At 48.1% G+C, this 18,907-nt stretch overlaps 1 protein-coding gene across 1 annotated transcript in view; it reads right to left on the minus strand.

Annotated features, from left to right (window-relative positions):
* SPOCK3 (SPARC (osteonectin), cwcv and kazal like domains proteoglycan 3) overlaps positions 1 to 6,057 on the minus strand; it is a 131,368-nt gene extending 125,311 nt beyond the window's left edge. The window contains 2 exon segments of the mRNA XM_032470773.1: positions 5,559 to 5,729; positions 5,890 to 6,057. Coding sequence (XP_032326664.1) covers positions 5,559 to 5,729 — 171 coding nt within the window. The 5' untranslated portion in view covers positions 5,890 to 6,057.
* Between the last annotated feature and the right edge of the window lie 12,850 nt (positions 6,058 to 18,907).

Here is an 18,907-nt window from a genome sequence, read left to right on the forward strand (position 1 = left end):
GCGCAGAGATGGCTGTACACCAACGTCTGACTCCAGAAAACCACCCCTGCTTCCTCCCAGAGCTGAGTATACTGCTGCTGGTGGTGGTGTCAAGACATGGGGGTGGAGGCTGTACCACAACCAGTGCTGAACCAGGACCAGTGCCGAACCAGGCCAGTGATAAACCGGGCCAGTGCTGAACCGGGACAGTGCTGAAGCAGATCAGTGCTTGAACCAGGACCAGTGCTGAACCAGGCCAGTGCCGAACCAGGCCAGTGCTGAAGCAGATCAGTGCTGAAGCAGGACCAGTGCCGAACGAGGCCAGTGCTGAACCAGGCCAGTGCTGAAGCAGATCAGTGCCGAACGAGGCCAGTGCTGAACCAGGCCAGTGCTGAAGCAGATCAGTGCTGAAGCAGGACCAGTGCTGAACGAGGCCAGTGCTGAACCGGGCCAGTGCTGAACCAAGTCAGTGCTTAACCAGGTCAGTGCCGAAGTAGATCAGTGCTGAACCAGGTCAGTGCTGAACCAGGTCAGTGCTTGACCAGGACCAGTGCTTGACCAGGACCAGTGCTAAACCAGGACCAGAGCTTAACCAGGCCAATGCTGAACCAGGACCACTGCTTAACCAGGCCCCAGATGACCAGGAGAGGCCAGATGCTGCCTGAGGACAGCCCGGTGCAGCTGGAGTCACCTACCTGCTCAGAATCTTCTAGGACAGCTGTGCCTCCCTTAAGAGATCACTCCCTCTCTTGAGTCCATCCCCAATGGTTTAAACTCTATGAGCAACAGTCCAATGTAAAAAACACTGCAGGCTGCAGTCTTTGCCAACCCTGATCTGTGAACAGGCACACTGTTTGCAAAGGCTGTCATGAATGTTTACATACAGAGCTGCCCCCTGTCATCAAACAATCAAGACAGAGAGAAGCACATCGGTGAGAATGCAGTGGACCGGCTGTGAAGAATTCCCAAGGACAGCCACGTTCTCAACTGTGACAAGCCATGATGGTACCACATTTTAGAATGTCAGTTCATAGAGAGAAACTAAAAATGTACTTTCTTAAAAAATCAGCAGTGGATATCCACGCTTGAGAAGGTATTCCTGAACAGACAGAACGGTGGTCTCATTTGTTCAGTTTCTCCAAATCGTTGATAATTGTTCCCCTTTTTTGGTGCATATTGTTGAAAAGCAAAGTAGTAACCCTCCTGCCTGCTGTGAACGCGCCGCACAGGGAATCGCTGCACAAGACACAGGCGTGCGCGCTCTGACGCCTACACCTTAAACATACGCAACTGCAGTTGCCAATTATGTCTCAACAAAACATTTAACTTAGAGAACCAGGCAGCAGAAAGGAGGAGCCTGAGTGCTCAGGGGACACTGGTTCCAGGGGCCACTGCAAATCTTGTGTTAAGGTTGCATTTTTAAAGTTAAACTGTAAAACTTTACTAGCATAGCTTCCCATATATCTAAGGGGTATTGCAAACCACTTAGGAAACAGATGTAACTGAAGGTGATCTCTGGTCTTGCATCACACATGGTTACCACTTCTTAAAACAATGTTCAAAATCAGCCCCAAGTTTTTTGTTTGCTTTTTAAGATGTTGGAGTTGTGATTGTGACTTTTTAAGACCCTGCTTTTATAGAGCACGTTCAGGTTCACAGAAACATAGAGAGGAGGGTACAGAGATTTCTCATTCTCCCCTGCCCCCTCCCCCAACACACACAGCCTCCCCGCTGTCAGCATCCCTACCAGCTGGCACATCTGTTACAGCCGATCATGCTGCACCGACACATCACAGCCGCCCGAGGGCACAGTCCACCCTGGGCTCACCCTAGGCCAAGCGCTGGACGGCCGGGATGAACGTCTAATGACATGTGTCCACCACTATCCTAACCACGGAGGATCCTCTCCTGTGCTCCCCGTGTCTGTCCTCACTTCACCCCTACCTCCCACTCCCAGGGATTTTTACTGAAAGACAGATGTATGCCAGAACCACTTCAACGTCAAAATTTAAGAATAGAATTTGGACTTATTACATGAGTTATTTAAATGAGCATGGCTGTCACTGCACTTTGTTAGATTTGTCCTGCATCGCTCACAACATATGGTTTCCTTTCCTTGACGCTCCATTGCCACATGCCCCCCTTCCGGTGACATCGGCAGTCTACAAGGCTGCTGGAGGAACCGTATCGTTCACTGCCGATTCATGTACTGGTTTCCAAATTCCATACTGACGTGGCATGATAAAGAGTACAGTTTAATCGACTTATAAATGTTTAAAATATGTAATATATGAACCATGTGATTCATGAGCTAATGATTCCGTTTCCTTATAATAATCCCGGGTCCCAGTTCTCCTAGCAGACCAGACCAGCCTCCCTCACCCTGTTCTTGCTGAAGGTCCCGGTATTCCCATCGAGGATCTTGGCTTTTGGATTTTACCACCACTAGACTGAACTAAAAAAGCAGAAAATGCCGTGCAACCAATGTATTTGCTAGACACATCCTGCCATGGAGAGGTTTTGTTTGCTTTGTTTTCAAAATCACATAATTATACCCTGAACATAGCCTGCTGGTCCTGAGACAGGAAGTGGGCAGGCCCCAGCCATTCAAGGAATAACACAGCAGTTAACACCAGGATGGCGGAGGGTTCAACCCCCAGGAGGCCTTGAGGCTCAGGATGGTGGGAGATTTAACTTCTAATAAACCTTGAGCTTCATTATTTGCCCACTGTAATATATTAGAGTGGTGAATAACATGCCCACAGGCGCCGGGGCAGCCCCAAGGCTGCCCCCATTTCCCAAGTGGGAAATGGCCAACTTCCTGGGAATCCCAGCCCCATCCCCAAGGTAGTTAGACTGGTCCTTCCACTTATTAGCATATGGAGGCACTGACCTCATAAAAACTGGCAACACAGCACCTCCCAGCTGCCCCTTCTCTCCCTCTTTGGAGACGGCCCACGCTCTGTCTATGGAGGGTGTACCTACTTTTACTCTAATCTCAGCACCCAACCCCCACACCTTGAGGCCTTTCTCTTGCCTTTCAATGTATTTTTCTAAATAAGTCTACTTGTACTCAACTGTGGCTCGCTCTTGAATTCTTTCCTGCACGAAGCCAAGGACCCACACTTGGCGGGACACGTCCCAGCGGCTCAGCCAAAGCCTGGGACACAGGCCTCCTCGTGCCCCACATCCGTTTTTCCTGCATCAGTCCTACCTACCATACTTATTTTTAAATGTGTTGATTTCTTTATATCTTTAATAAGTTAAACTTATATTTTTCCTAAAACATGGGGACTAGAATCTCTACAGGAATTTTATACCAATAACCAAACACATTAATGATTTTCAGAAGGATAAAAGTTCTCTGTCTATATAATGACGTTTTGTCCACTTTCAAAGGGCAACAAAACTTTATTCAAAGAGCATTGCTTGTGTACAGTGATCAAAATTACTTGAAGTGTCTTCTATGTCAGTATTTACTGTAAGCTTGTGTGTGGTTCTCCTATTTCTCTGTGGTTTATACTGAGGAAATTGAGAAGTCAATTGTTAAATTGTTGCCAAAAGAAGAGGTTCGGATTTCCTTGTCTCTTTGCCTTTACATAAACTGAGTCTGCAAATCCATTATGTAAGATATCAGTGCAGAGGCAGAACATTTAAACATAGATACACGCAGTACAGGTTGCATGGACTCATAATCTTAAAATGAACCCAAAATAAACAACATTGTGAAAAACACAGGAAAAAAATCAAGCAAACAATGCCCCCCAAGGTAAACACGTAAATTGCCAGCGGGGTGGGTGGTCTGAATCAGGGTTCTACACTGTGCATCCTGCCTTGGGAAGTCACACTGCCAGCACTCATTTTATCTTGTTAATAATAAGCAACAGGTGGTTCAGGGGGAGAGACGGGCTTGTCTCCTCAAGCCCTCCAGAAGTCACCTGACAAAAGGCAACTGACGAAAGTGGGAATGCTAAACATTGGCATAGGTTGTTCAAATAGGTCATTATTCCATTTTGATGTACATGTGCTTCAGACAGATACTTGCTAAAAAAAAAAAAAAACTCAGTAAATCCTTTACCTAAATTTAACATGTCATTTTGATGCATTTCCCCCTGAGATCACATAAGAAGCAATGAAGAGTGCAGCAGGACAACACTCTGCCTCTGGAAGTTCACGAACCCTAGAACAGTTAACCCTTCCAGCAACTCAGCTTTCTCAGTAGTTTAAATCAAGCACCTTTACAAACTGTCCAAGTATAGGCTGTTTTGCTCTTAATAATTCAATAAAGTAATTTCTATAAAGCCAGACATTCAAGGTTAAAATATATTAAAGTAAGCATGAAATTCATTTTTTAAAATCTTTAAAGTAGCCCTTACGTAATGAAATGTCATAGTAGGAAGCATTATTCAAACAGTGACAAACGCTCAACATTTTTTTCCAAATGAGGGCACGATGTTTTCCCCCATGGGTTTAGAAACACCACGTTAGCCTTCCTTCTGGTTGCATTCAGCATCACCATCAGCCTGATTAATCAGGGGTGCAGGGGTTTGCCTGTACACGCGCGTTCACTCAGAACGTTCCGGCTTCGTTCAGAGGCAGGGAAGCCAGAACCGGATTAGACGCGAGCACCGCCATCCTCCCCCAGTCCCGGCGCCTCGCAGAACTGAGACTCCACGTTCAAATTTAAGTAAAGGTGAGCGAGCGTGGCCTCCCGCTGCCAGGACCAGCACCCCCACCACCACCCCGCTGGCTCGGCACGGATTGTCAGCCACTTCCCTGCGGGTGTGGGGAGCAGCGGGAGAGGGTCCAGGAGTAACTAGCCTGAGCTGCCACCCTCTCGCCCCAATTTCTCAAATCGTGTCGGAGCGCGACCCGGATCCGCGTGTGCACGCGGCGCTGCGGGCGGGCCCACAAGGTCCTCAGGTGTGCGGAGCGCGGCTGCCCAGCCCCTCGCAGCGTCCAGGCCGGCTTAAGGGAAGGGGGGAGGGGGGCAGCCCCACCCGGACCACCGCGCTCGGCCGGCGGCTGGGGTCTCAGGTACAGGATGCGTCACAATAGCCCACTGTCCCTGGGAAACTCCCGGGTGGGAGTGGGTGTCCACAGCTTAACCCGCCTCACCGCCGCCCTGCACACGCCCCCGCCCTGGTGGCGCAGAGTGGCGGCTAACGTAATCCTGGACAGGTCCACCCTAAGCTGATGTCCAGCAAGGGTCTTAGTGGCAGGACTTGTCGTCGCCCGACTTCCCCACCGGGGCCACCAGACCCCTCGGTCCCTCAGGAGCCGGCGGCGCTGCAAGCCCACATCTCCCCACCTTCCCCGGACTCCTGGCTGGGCCACCAGCCGCGGGATCGACCCCACTTTCGCGCAACACCTCGCCAGCCGCTGGCGCCAGACATCGTGCAAAGTTGTGCAGGTGGCACCTGGCGAGCCTTTGGGGGCGGGGACAGGGCCGTGGGGACCTGGGGACCCTGAACCCAGTGCGTCTGGCAGGCGACCCCCCCACACCACGCGGCCTCCAAGGCGACCCCTCCCCACCCCGGCCCGGCCGCGCGCTCGAACGCGAGAAGGCTCAGACTTACGTCTCGGAATCGGTTCCACTGTCCGGCCTCCCGGTCGTACTGGGACACCGTGCTGAGCCATTGTTTGTCGTCTAGAAAATTGCCGCTGGCCGGTCGGCCCACGGCCGCCGCCAGAGCCTGCGCGCACCAGGCGGCCGCGCACACGCACAGCACGGCCGGCGCCCGGAGCATCTGGGGACGGAGACAACCGGGGCCGCGTCACTCGGGGGTCCGGGCAGCGTGTCTCGGCCGGGACGGGGAGGGGGCACCGCAGGGACAGCAGCGCCCTCGCCGCCGGCGCGCAGACCAACAGGCCGGGAGCAGGTGGGGAGGGAGGGGGCCCGGCGCAAACCTCGTGAGCCGCCCGGCGCCGCCGGACACGCGGGACACGCTGGACACGCTCCCGGACCTGCTTCCCGGCGCCGCCGGAGCTGCTCCCGGAGCCGCCTCCCCGCCGCCCGCCGGCCTCGCGCGCGCGTCCCCACCCGCCGCCGCTGCCGCCGCTCGGCTCTGCGCGCCCCTCCTCCTCCTTCCTTCCACCTCCTACCCGCTCCCGGCCCCCTCCCGACCCGCCTCCTCCTGCCCACCTTCCTCCCCGGATCCCAGCTGCGCGCGCTCCGGATGCGACTCGGCTGGAGCGGAGGACGCGGCGCCCGCGCGGACCTGCATCCGCCTCCCGCCCGCGCGGCACCGGCGCCGCCGCCCCACCGGCCTCGCTCCCGGGTGCCCGGGCTCGGGGCGCGCCGTCCCCCCCGCCGCTGCCCGGTGGCTCCGAGCTGCTGGGCGGAAGGGGGACGGGATCCGAGGACGCCTCCGTGCGTCACGGGTCAGGGATGCCCCAAGGCGAGGAGATGCCGCCTGCCTGCGGGGTCTCGGGGATGTGCTGGATCCCAGAAAACGTGAACTCCGTGTGCAGGAACTTCATGTTCCAGGGCGGAAGCTCTTCTTCCCCTTCTCTTTTTAAGGAGAGAATCTTCACTGGGGAGGGCGCGTGAGCCCCCCCCCCCTTCACAGGCTGCACATTATCTTCCCTAATAAAGACGCCTTGGCGACTGCAATTTACATTCTAGGACGTGAATCCGAAACTTAACGCCCAATCTGTGTCTCCCTGCTGCAGACGGAAGACAGTTTTTCAACGAGACTTGCGCCCCAAACCTCCATTTATGACAAAATATTCGGCTCTCCGCGGCTCTTCCACGTATTCTGAATAAATGGAAGGAAATCAGTAATTTTCCCCCGTCAACAGAATCTGACGAAGACAGCCTCCCCCATAGACTTAGATGGTTTAGGTGAAGTATTACATGCAAATCAAGAGATCTAGGGCCTAAAACACTGGAATCAGGTTCTGTCTCTCACTGAATTATTAGTGGTTGTTTCAGCCAAAACTACGTCGCCCAAACAATGACCTTCGAAAATTTCCTGGAGCCTCTGAAGCTCGGGGAGCTGTCGGAGAAACATCTGTCATTGCCCACGTTCTCCATTCCCTCTCATGTAACATGGAACATGTTGCAATTTCTGTTAAAACAGGAATCAAACATAGTTAACATTGATTTCTATTGTTTTAATACAGGGTTTAAAAATGAATGTATGGTGTGTAAAATGAAAGAAAAAACTGCTGTTTTTTTAACTGAAAAATATATTTTCCACCATTTCCCCCTTTTCTACTCTGATGGATGTCAGCGGGGGGGGGGGGGGGTGTACAGAATCTGTAGTTGCAGTTCAGAGATGCCCTGATCGCTGTAAACACACGTCCGGTAACTTTAAGAACACTCACGTGTACTAATTCTCCAGAGGTTTGCTTGGGCCTCTGGCAGCTGGCATGTCCTGCCTGTTAGAATGTTCTGATCCTTGCTCAGGACATCATTAGACCATCCTCCCCTGTGTCTCTTCCTCATCCCCCATCCTCACCGCTCCATTTTAAGTTGGAAGTACTTTCCTCTCGACTCAATGATCATATTTAACAAGTTTAAAAACTTCATTCTATTGTATTTAAGTCTGATGGGAAAAGCACAGAATGTGTGTCTTAGAGGAAACTGTGTTGCACAGAAGTCATTAAATTAAAATGAACTTCAGCCTCCAAAGAAGATGTTTGTTATTTGCTGCAGAATAGCTGATGAGGGACTGTGCTGCGTGCGACACTCTCCCCTTCAGTGTCCATTGTCCGTGATCATCACCTGAGGATGAGATGATGCTATACCTGTATCTCCTCCCTTTCCCCCAGAACACATATATTTCACTGCTGATCCTCATATGTTCGTGGACTCTCTTCACCCGGGCTTCCACTGGCCACTTCCCGGAAGGCAGCTCCACGTGGACCACGTGGTCCCAGCTGTAAAAGACTGTAGACAAGCCCTTGGTGACGGTGGCGCCAGCCTGGTGGGGTCCACCCCACCCCCACCCCCGCCACCAGCAAACCCCTTAGACCCCGACTTCTTCCTCCAAAGCCCCCTCGTTGTCAAGGCCAGGCTTGTGGGCACCTCAGCAGTGAGAGAAAAATGGTGTGATGCCTTAGTCACAGGGAAGTCCCCTGTCACTCTCTCTGTGGCTGAATGTTGGGTCTTCAAAGAGTCTGCTTTCAACAGTTAAATAATCCTGAGAGAATTCATAGGTTAGTGAACACCTTGTTTATCAGTTAACACTGCGGGGGGGGGGGGGGTTCACAGACAGCTTGCTGGGAGCGAAACAGCCCAGGCAGAAACCCAGGAAGGGGAATAAGAGGTGGTAAGGTGGGGGGCAGCTGGGAATAATTCACTACCTGCTCCCCTGTTTCATTGAGAACCAGCGTCGGGAGCCGGGGGAGCCAAGAAAGCAGACAGGAGTGAGGTGTCTGGGGTGTGCAGAGTAAGACGCTGGTATCAGAACAGCAGGGACATGGCTGGAACTCGGTTTTGTGTTTCTAATCACGCTTTACAAAATCGGAGGTCACCACAAGACACAGGCCTTCAGATTCCCAGCCCTTTGCATTGTCACCTCTGTCACCTCATGCCAGTTAACAACTTGATCTGCATCCTGAAAAGCCAACACTGGGGCCACTCCAAGCTTGAACTTGACCTCTAATTATGTCTTTATCCTTTTAACTCTTCCTGTGCTAAACATTAAGTTAGTCAATCAACAAATGCCTATTACTGAAAATGTTTTGCTAGGAATTTTTTGTATTAAAACTATGTCTTCTAGGTTTTCTTACCCGTGTTTTTAGATCTGTCACAGTTCTTGAAACAGAAATACTCAGTTTATAGTGACAAGGGGTCTGTTTCTAACCACCTTTGATACTGGGATCTCTGAAGACCTTGACTGAGTCTCATTTCTACACACACACACACACACACACACACACACACAGAGGAGCCGTCTCTGATGGGTCACTTTCTCAGCTCTGTAACAGCCATGCTGAGGCTGTCAGGATGGATAGGATAGATCAACTCCCCGCACATCTTAGTGCGCAGGGCACATCACCTGACGCTCTGTGGCCATCACAGCCTGCCCAGGCCATCCTCAGCAAACACAGGGAAGGGTCGGGAGGGTGGGTGAAGTTGTCTAGGTGGCCCTGCTACACGGCTTCCAGGTCCCCGAAGGGAAGCTTCTCAGTCTGGATCACCTTCGCTCTTGGTCCTCAGGTCCTCTCCCAGGGCTCTGCTCCCCCACCCCCTGTGCATTTACTTCTCTGTTGCAGTGAGCTCAGGGACTCACCCCTGGGTCTGGAATGAGGGTGAAGGCAGGGAGCTTCCAGTCTCTTAGCCCCTGCCTCAAACGACCTCAGACGACCTTGCCCCTCATTCGCCCAATCTCAGCAGCAGCCAGCCGGGAACAGCAGGCGAGCCACCAGGCAGGCTGAGAGGCGAACTGACCAAACTGCCTCCTGCCCTCCGCAGAAACTTGTTTGCCAGCCAAGCAAACGGGGTTGCCTTTCCCCTGCAGCCACACGGTGGAGACAAGGAGCGATTATCAGGGCTTGCGGTGTCCGAGGTCACCCCATGCTGTGGTTTACTGGTAGATGAGTGTCCTGAAGGCACAACCTGGCCACGTCCGAAACACTGCGTTTTAAGGAGAGGAACCATATCTACAGAAGTCAGCCGTACAGAGTCACACATCCTGCCAACTCCATTTAAGAGCCTGGACTCAGCGTATAAAAACGAAGAAAAAAGGGAGCAAAACCCTGGGTATTAAAAATTCACAAGTAAATTAGACACCTGCCAACACCATCCTGAAATCCCGCCAGGAGGGAGCACTCTGTCCTCATTTCACAATTGTATTTTCTGAAACCATGTAAGTCTTATAAATCATCTAATCTCAATTTAATAGAATTTGCAGTAATGACAAAATTACTAATTGCATTAGGGTCATCAAAAATAAATTTTTAAAAAACCAGAATGGAATTGTTAGAATAACATAGCAAGCTCTGTTGTTTGCTTTTAGAGACCAGCCCCACTTAAGCAAACTTGTGTTATGACTTCATCTAAAACAGTCAGTAGATAAATAGACTTTAAAAGCTATACTAAACATGAAAAGCACATCAATCAGTGCTATTACTGTAATTCTTAAAAAGACGTTTTTCAATATTGAAGCCAAAGGGCGAATCTGATTAACTGATGACAGAGTAGATGGCCCTGAAAGTGACCAACGAGGCAAGTGCAATCTGCTTTTACTTTACACTAAGGGAGAATTCATGACTATTTTTAAGAAAAATATTTTAAAATTTAAAACATCTGAATATTAAACAAATACATAAATTAAATTAAATTTTTAATTTTTAAAATTAAAATAAAAATTTGTGTTTTTACATCTAAATTGTGAAACAGGGCATCAGGTCACCGTCTGAAGGTGGGGACTGACGGGTGCACAGATTTGAAGGATAGAAGGAAAAAGAGGGGTAGTAATCTCTCCTCGGCTACAGCTCCACTGGAACTCAGCCACTGATGCAGGGAAACGTGGGGCTAGAGGGTGGCCAGGCCTCAGGTCCCAGGCGAGCCCCTGGGACGCGCCCCATCAAGTGAGGGTCCTTGGCTTCGCACAGGAAAGAACTACAGAGCGAGCCACAGGTGAGTAAAAGTAGACTTACTCAGAGAGATGCACGCTGCATAGACAGGGTGCGGGCTGTCTCAAAAGGCAAGAAACGAGGCCACGGGCTGCGGGGTTATTAGTTTTATGGGCCTGGTAACTTCACATGCTGACGAGTGGGAGGCCTATTCCAACTCCTTGGGGAAGGGGCGGGGATTCCCAGGAACAGGGCCATCACCCACTTTTTAATCTTGGATAGGCAGCCTTGAAACTGTCCGGGCAGCTGTGGGAGGGCCATTTAGCAGCTATTGTACTTCAAAGAGCTGACACAGAAGCTGGAGGTCGACTGGGAGTCGAATGCTCCACCTTCTTGGTGCTGATGGCTGCTGTGTGTTCTTTTAGTGCCTGTGCCCTGCCCCCTCCCTCCTGTCTCACAAGGCTGTTAGAAAATGCCCAGGCCCTTCAGGATCTCTCATCCTCCCACCGGAGGTCCAGGAAAAGGGGGAGATTCTCTTCCCAAAGCTCATGCACAAGAAAGGAGGCTCCCTCACCTCGAGAGCTTCCACAGCTGCTCCCTGCACCCCCTGCCTGTGATCTGGCCGCATCCCCAGCCCCAAACAATGCCTGTGCCAGGAGGAGGGGGACCAGCGGGACAGAGCCGCCCATGAAGAATCTTTGACTTGGTGGGGGGGGGGGAGCATTGTTTCACAAAAGGCAGGGGAGGGGTAGGCGTGGGCCAGATTTCCATCCAGGCCTGCAGGGGACACGGTGGGAGCAAAGAAACAGCAGTCCCTGCAGAGTGGAGACCTGTGAGTGGGGAGAGCCCCCCAGGGCACCGGACGGCGCTACGGAAGCGCCCCTCCTGTTCTCAGCTGGGGCTGCTACGAGGAGTCCAAGCCCACGCTTGCTTGGCCTCCTTCCCTCCTTGTACCTGGAGAATTAGACCAAGCAATGCGTTTTCAAACAATACATGTTAGTTTATGACGCAGTCTGCCCACAGCACACGCTGACCCGGCCCCGGACACAAGCTTCAGGAACCAGCTCCCCTCCCTGCGCTGACCGCAAGCCTCCTGCCACCTCCGTCTCCCCACGTTGTTCTTCCAGGTGGGGCTTCGCCGAAGTGCCCAGCAAGGTGCGTTCCCTAGCTCGCTGCTGGGCTGGACGTGCGCTTTAAAAGCAGTAAGTGGGCTTTTTTTTTAAACCTTAATTAAAGTCAAATGCGCCCTAGTATAAAGCGAGAAATCGTTCCTCACGGCTTTTTATGAAAAATACTCCCTTTCCTCTCTCTCTCCCACCTAGTCTTATTTTTATCTTCCAGCTTTTTTACTTTGCTTCCACTTATTTACGCGCCTCTGTATTATGTTTGTTAATTTTTTTCAGTGTTAGATCTTCCCTGTCAGTCCTCATTTCCTGCCCTTCTCGGCAGAACCCCCAGCAACACACATGCACACACAGACATGCACATATATGTACATACATGCGTGTGCACACATCTACATGTACACGCACACATGCAGATACACACACATACGCACATATGCGCACACGCACGCACACGTATATACATATACACAAATGCACAAACACATGTACACACATACCTACATGTACACATATGCACAAGCACACATGCACAGATAAACACACATACATGCATGCACAGATACACATTCACACATACATACATACACATATACACACATTCCGTGAAAGCTCAGTATTTGTTTTTGTAATTTCTTTCTGTGGCTTTCACTTGATTTTTTAAAAAAAAAAAACTTCTTAAGGAAATGCTCTCAAAATAGATTTGCTCTCTTACTGTTTTAATATATATAATGGATTGAAAGCCATAACATTCTTTCTAGTTATATTTTAGCTACATTCTAAAACTAATTTATAATATATATGCTATAACTAGTACATATATGGGTGTATATAATAATATAGTCCAAATAGTTTTTAATTTCCTCTGTGGTCTTTGACCTGTTGATTATTAAGAATTTTTAACGACCACATGTGGGAGTTATTTTAATATTTCAACTTCTAATTTCTAGCATAAAGTCATTGCTGTCAGAAAACATGCACTCTGATTTAAAATCTCTGAAACTTGTTTCACATGCTTAACATACTAATACATGGTCATTTAAAAATGTTACGTGTATTAGAAAAGTACATTTTCTCCTACAGTTCTTTTGTACACGTTATTTAGGAAGAGTTTAATGTTTTTCACACCTTTATACCCTTATCACACTCGTTTACTTACATTATCTGTTACTGAGAACTGCTTGTTAAACCTTTGCAATGTGATCATCAAGTTTCCTGTCTTGTTTTGGTTTTGTCAAGTTTTACTTTTGAATATTTCAGGGTAGATAGAAGTAAATTCGTTCCATTTCTTGGCAGATTAAACCTCAACAGTGCAAAGCTCCTCTTTAGCATAAGTGCTGTTTCTTAGCTTAGAATCTAGCTTTTCTAATTACGTAGCTAAATCAACTGTCTGAGCGTTTTCCTAGGTCAGTTTCACATGTTTTTCTTGTGTTTTTTATGCTTCTCCTTTTAATTTTTTCTTCCCATATTTCAGTTGTGTTACCCCTTTTTAATCCAAACAGACAAGCTTTGTCACATAATTGTAGCACTCACTTCACATATTTAATGTAATTTCTGATATATTTACGTTTATATCTTTGATTTCTACTATTTTCTCTTTCCCTTCTTGATTTTTTCTAGATTGAGTGAATATTTTTATCATTGTCTTTACACCTAATAAGCTTAGTCATTTAACCTTTTTCTTTCTTCTTTTTAATGCCAAGTGTAGTGATTACAGTACACATCCCTGAATTATCAAAAACTAACATAAATTAAGACTTCTACTTCTTTCTAGGCCTGCTTTGTCCAGAAGGTAGTCACTGGCCCCATGTGGTTATGAAAATTAAAAGTCACTGAAATCATATTTTAAAAAAGGAAAAATGAGACACCTTCAGTCTAAAATATTCAGTTTGGTCAGTTATAGAAATAGTTTGCTGACCCGTCGTGCAGGCAGAAGCAGAGAGAGGAGGTCAGTGGAACCAGACAGAGAACAGGGAACAGACCCTCACATTTATCCTCCTTCGTTTCCCAGCAAAGGAGCAACGCAGCTCCGTGCACGAAGGGGAGGTTTTGGCACGTGGTGCTTTACCATCTGGACCTCCGTGTGCAAAGGGTGAGCCTCAGTGTGAACCTGCCCCAATGCAAACCCCAAGTCAAACTACCTCAGGACCTAACGTTACACCAGTGATAAAACCTGCAGAGAGAAATACCAGAATTAACCTGTGTGCCCTGGATTTAGGCAAATGATGCTTAGGTAAAAGGTCAAAGCACAATCCAAACAGGAAGCATGACAAATCAGGCTTCAAGAGTTACTGTTAAGAGGGTGACAAGACGGGAAAAACCATTTGCAATCGCATACATGATGACAGACCTTCCTCAAATACATTAAAATTATCAAAATTGAGTAACAGTAATAATAATGATAAACTAAAAATAGACAAAGGACTCGAACGGGTCACCAAGGAAGATGAACCCATGACAAGTGAGCCCACGAAAAGAGTGCAACTCCCCCGGCCATCCCGGAAGCACGGATGAGACACCGGTCTGGGCACCCTGGGGCACGTCTGCAGAGCCGTGACACGGGCAACACCAGGCGCTGGGAGCGCACGGTGTGAGCGGGAGGGATGAGGAGCTGGAGGTGGTTTCAGCCGGAGCTGCTCGGCGGTCACCGTGCAAAGTGCGCGACAGACTGGCAGTCCCAGAACCGGGCCTCCTGTGTCGCTGCTGCTCTATTAGGACGTGCACTTACTTATATCCTGAAGTTTGGGTCAGCAAGTCCAGCAGGATGGCCTACAACTGTGGGTGTATAAACAACCAAGGAATGGCTACGTGGGTTGGTATCGAATTTATTTTCATATATATGAACACTATATTTAGATTGAATACTTGTTAGATTTAAATGTGTGCCTCTGTTTGGTGGAAAATCAAGGAACAGAGAATATCTCAAGGTCTAAATTGTTAAGCAAAGTTGTTTCTTAAGAAGTAGGTCAGTATTGAATCATTACTAAATGGTAATCATTACCATTTGTATTGAAAAAAATCAGTTCGTGATAAAATAGGTTACTGCTTCTCACGTGTGGACTTGCTGGATCACAGTCACCCGTACAGTCCCCTGAGCAGTAAGCAATGCTGAAATGGCACCTCTGGGTTAGGCAGTGTCGTGTGGTACGTCTTGTGCCACAGCAAATTCACATTTCAGGTTTTCTGATATTTAACTGACAGGAGAAAAGACTTGTTTCTTTTTAAACTTAGAGCTGAACAGACTCCTTCTGTGGCCCATGACACACTGTGCCTCTGAACTCAGTTTTGAGTAAAAGCCCACATCAGCACGCTGGATTGCACGGTTTTGAGGACGTGGCACTCGGAAGCCTTGTTTACGGGGCATTTCAGGAGGTTTGTGAAATGCAGTGTTTCCGTTCTGGGTCACATTAGAAACTGGGACCCAGAGTGGTGTGTGTGTGAAGGCCGACCCGAGGAAAGCCCTCGGCCGCGCGAGCTTTCCCTGCACAGAAGGACGATCGGGTCGCCCACCCGCATCTCCCTCTGGCTCGCCAAGGGCAGAAAGCCCGCCTGAGTGTGCATCAGCCTCACAGCTTTCTGCACAGCAGAAATATTTTGTTTAAAAAGCACGTTGTGTCCAATTTTCTTAGGAAATTTGTATTTCCATGATTCCCTGCTCAGAGTGAAAGTGTGAACCTAGTACAAACTGTAACGCGTTTGGGAGAAATGGTAGATGCAGCCACACACGCAGGGGCAGGACACGGAGACACACTGTGAAGGTGACACTGCATGTCAGGTCCCCAAGTGCAGAGCACTCATCCTGGAAACATGCACAGAGAAAAATGGAGTCATCATTAAACTGCACGCAGGAGTGTAGTCCTGACATCAAAAGGCATGGCTTTTCTTCGCAGATATTGGACATTGACGGTGGTTTACGTGGGTCTTGGAGGACCCCCACTGGCTCAGTCAGCGTTACATCAGAGCTGGAAGCACACGTGCTTAGACCAAGCCTCTGCTTTACCATCCGAGCTAATGGACACTGGGTCTTCCTTCCAGGTACCTGATGTGCTCATAAAAGGTGAGAGGCAGACCCAGAGATTCTGCTTAGTATCGAGCAATACTTACCTAATAACCTGGTTATGAAAAAGGTTACATGAGAATAAAAGCAGTGGTTAAAATTCACATATCGCCAGCAAATCTTATCCAGATCCACTCGAGTCATTAAAAGAGTTTCTACCTACAGATAAATAGAAAAACGGTGGTTCTGTGAGAACGGATCGCTCACGCTATCACTGTATGATAAACTAATACATGAGTGATGGCCCAGGCGTCTATGTTAGGTAAGCAACAAAATTCTAGAAAAGCCCTAAACCGTGCACTGACGTGAGTCAGTGCAGTTTCTTCCGCAACTAAACACATCCAAACTGTGAGAATAACTTTCATTTAGGCCCTTCTTTTTCTGTAAAATATATTTAAAAAGAAATAATTCTCAAAGAAAGTTTTAAAATATTTACCAGAACCTCCCGACTGCTATGACTATGTTGATATGCTTTTTTAAAAGCAAGCTTATTTATTTCGACACAGGAACCAAAGCTTAATGGAGAACTTTACGTGCTGATTTACAAAAAGGCAAAGCAATCAATGTGGCAATTTTCCATATCTCACAATTAGCGGCTAGAATTTATTTACAAGATCATAAAATTGTAAAAAAATTAAAATGCAAGTACATCAATGCCAACCCTAAAAGTAGAAATCATTTCATTGTAGGCTGCATATGGCCCTGAATGTTTTGTTATGGATTTGAGTCCTTAAGTGTTCGGTGTCCTTGCTGGTCAAAAATAAACGTCAACGCAGCAGTAAGTGCCACATGGTTGAAGGTAAAGCCTTGATTTGTCTTTTTTTCACTTCTGCAGCCTCCTGCTTCTCTTTGAGTTTCTGTTCTCTTTTCATAAAACATGTCAAATGATACATAAACTCAAGTGATGTTCTTAAAAATAAGAATCAAGAAATTTAAAAAATCTCTGTGACTGTGAGGGATTAACCAATGGGAAGGAATTTGAGAATCAGTACTTAAGCAGTCTTGAATTTTCCTTTATGAAATTGTGATCAAAATACTATCTTCTGCTAACTTCTGCTAACGAAAACAAAAAGCAAACATAAAAACTCATAGGAAAGGAGATCGGATTTGTGGTTACCAGAGGCGGGCAGGGGGCGGGCGACTGGATGAAGGCAGTGAACAGGTACAAGCTTCCTGTTATGAGGCTAATGAGGACTGGGGGTGTCCTGCACAACATGATAAATATGAACACTGCTGTGTGTTACATACGGAGGTTGTTAAGAGTAAATCCCGAGAGTTCTCATCACAAGGAAAAATGCTTTTCCTCTTTCTCTAATGTAGTTTCTATAGGAGATGACAGATGTTCACTAAACTTCACGATGTCTGTAAGTCAGATCATTATGCTGCACACCTTACACTTAAACAGGGCTGTATGTCAAGTATGTCTCAACAAAACTTGAAAATTAATTGATTGACTCCCCAGGAAAAAAAAAACAACCAAACAAAAAGAACTCTGAGCCTCCAGATGATCTGACATTAAATGGGAAATGTGCTAATTTATCAAAATCCCTTTCACCCCAGTTCTTTAGTTTCCTGAAGCTCTCGGCCACCCAGCTCCTAAGTGATTCTAACAGAGCCTCAGCTGCGTGGACACAGCACTCCCTGATGCTGGTTACTTGTTACAAACAAGCGTTCCTGTTGCTGCCTCTAACTGCACACTCCCCACCCTCCACTAAATCATTAAGACTTAACTAGATAGCTGAAGGTTTGCCTCCTGTTGCCAATAAACTTACTAAACACTACATCCTGAAGCCATCTTGCCACGACTGGGCTCCACAAAGGACACATAAACGTCCAGGGCACTCCTGGCTCACCCAGTGTGGCTCCCCACATCCCCTCTTGGAGACACGGGGTCCACACCTTCCCCACAGCCAGAAAACACATTCTGGAAAGCTGAGCATACGGCCCAGCAGAGGGGATTCATTTTCACTCTCTGTGCTCCCTTCCATCACTTTTAGAGGCAAATTTTGCTCAGGGATGCTCATCTCCAATGGAATTTAAAGGCGGCTGCCTGCTGTGAGGCAAATGTGACTGTCATTGCTAGAAAGTTTTACTTCATCACGAAGTAGCTCAGAGAACTCAAGAATGAGCTGCTGCACAGACTGAATGGTGACATAAATTCCAGGACACATTTTTTATTTTTCAGCCTTTGATTCATTTAGTCTCATATTTTCAAGGTTAGAAACAAGTGATTATCTGGACAAAGTCAAGTTGCCAGATTTTGTTTGATCTTCCCAAAAAAGTCAGTTGTTTTATTTTCCAAGAGAGATAATTGCCCAACTGCATACCTGTCATGGCTAGAAATTCCCAGACAAGGCAATACTTCATTGACAAATTTCTCAGGATGATCTCGTAAACTCACACAAGTCACAGGTTCTGCCTGTGCGGGGGTGGGGTGGGGGGTGTGAGCGGGACAGCAGGCAAGGCGGGGAGTCACGCGGTCTGCCAGGCTTGACGCCTCCTGATAAATGGATCTGTTAGCACAGAATGTTCCCTTATGCTGGAATTGCCTTGAGACTGAATCACAGGCTAAAGCTACCCCATTAACCCTCCATGGAACAGCTTGTGAACTAATGCTACGCACCACAGCGTGACTTACTAGCAATGCCGATTATACAGATGTGCACCTATTCGCTTTATTTTGCAAATTTTCTAAACAGAGATGGTACTGAACTATAAATCCTCAACATGCAGGCACACTGCTTCAAATCTAAGACATACAGACACACGTATATGTAGATATGGTACAACTGAAAGCTTTACGTAACAAGGACTTCCTGTCGGATGGAGCAGCTGCGGATACGGAAAGCCGGCCGAGGCTGTACTCGCATCTGGCCTTTATATTCTGACTACCAGTCAAGAGTAAGGTAATGAAGGCAAGCCACCAGGGTACAAAACCTCTTCTCCAAGATGGTCCTGGGACCAGTTACTAACCTTTCCTGCCCCAACTTACCTGGTGTGAAACTGAGGTGAGGACGGTGTCGACCTCCAAGTGCTGTTTCCAGTATTAAGGGAGACACGTAAGGAGCCTGGAGCCAGGCCAGGTGCACTGGAAGCACTCCATCAAAGTCTTTTCATTCTCACACATCGTGCAGGTTTTAATGAACATGACTTAGTCTTTGCCGCCTCCTCTGCAGACCACGAGTGCCCTGTGTGCACACAGGCCAGCCCAGCACTG

The sequence above is a fragment of the Camelus ferus genome, chromosome 31 (genome assembly GCF_009834535.1).
Source record: "Camelus ferus isolate YT-003-E chromosome 31, BCGSAC_Cfer_1.0, whole genome shotgun sequence".
Taxonomy (NCBI): Eukaryota; Metazoa; Chordata; class Mammalia; order Artiodactyla; family Camelidae; genus Camelus; species Camelus ferus.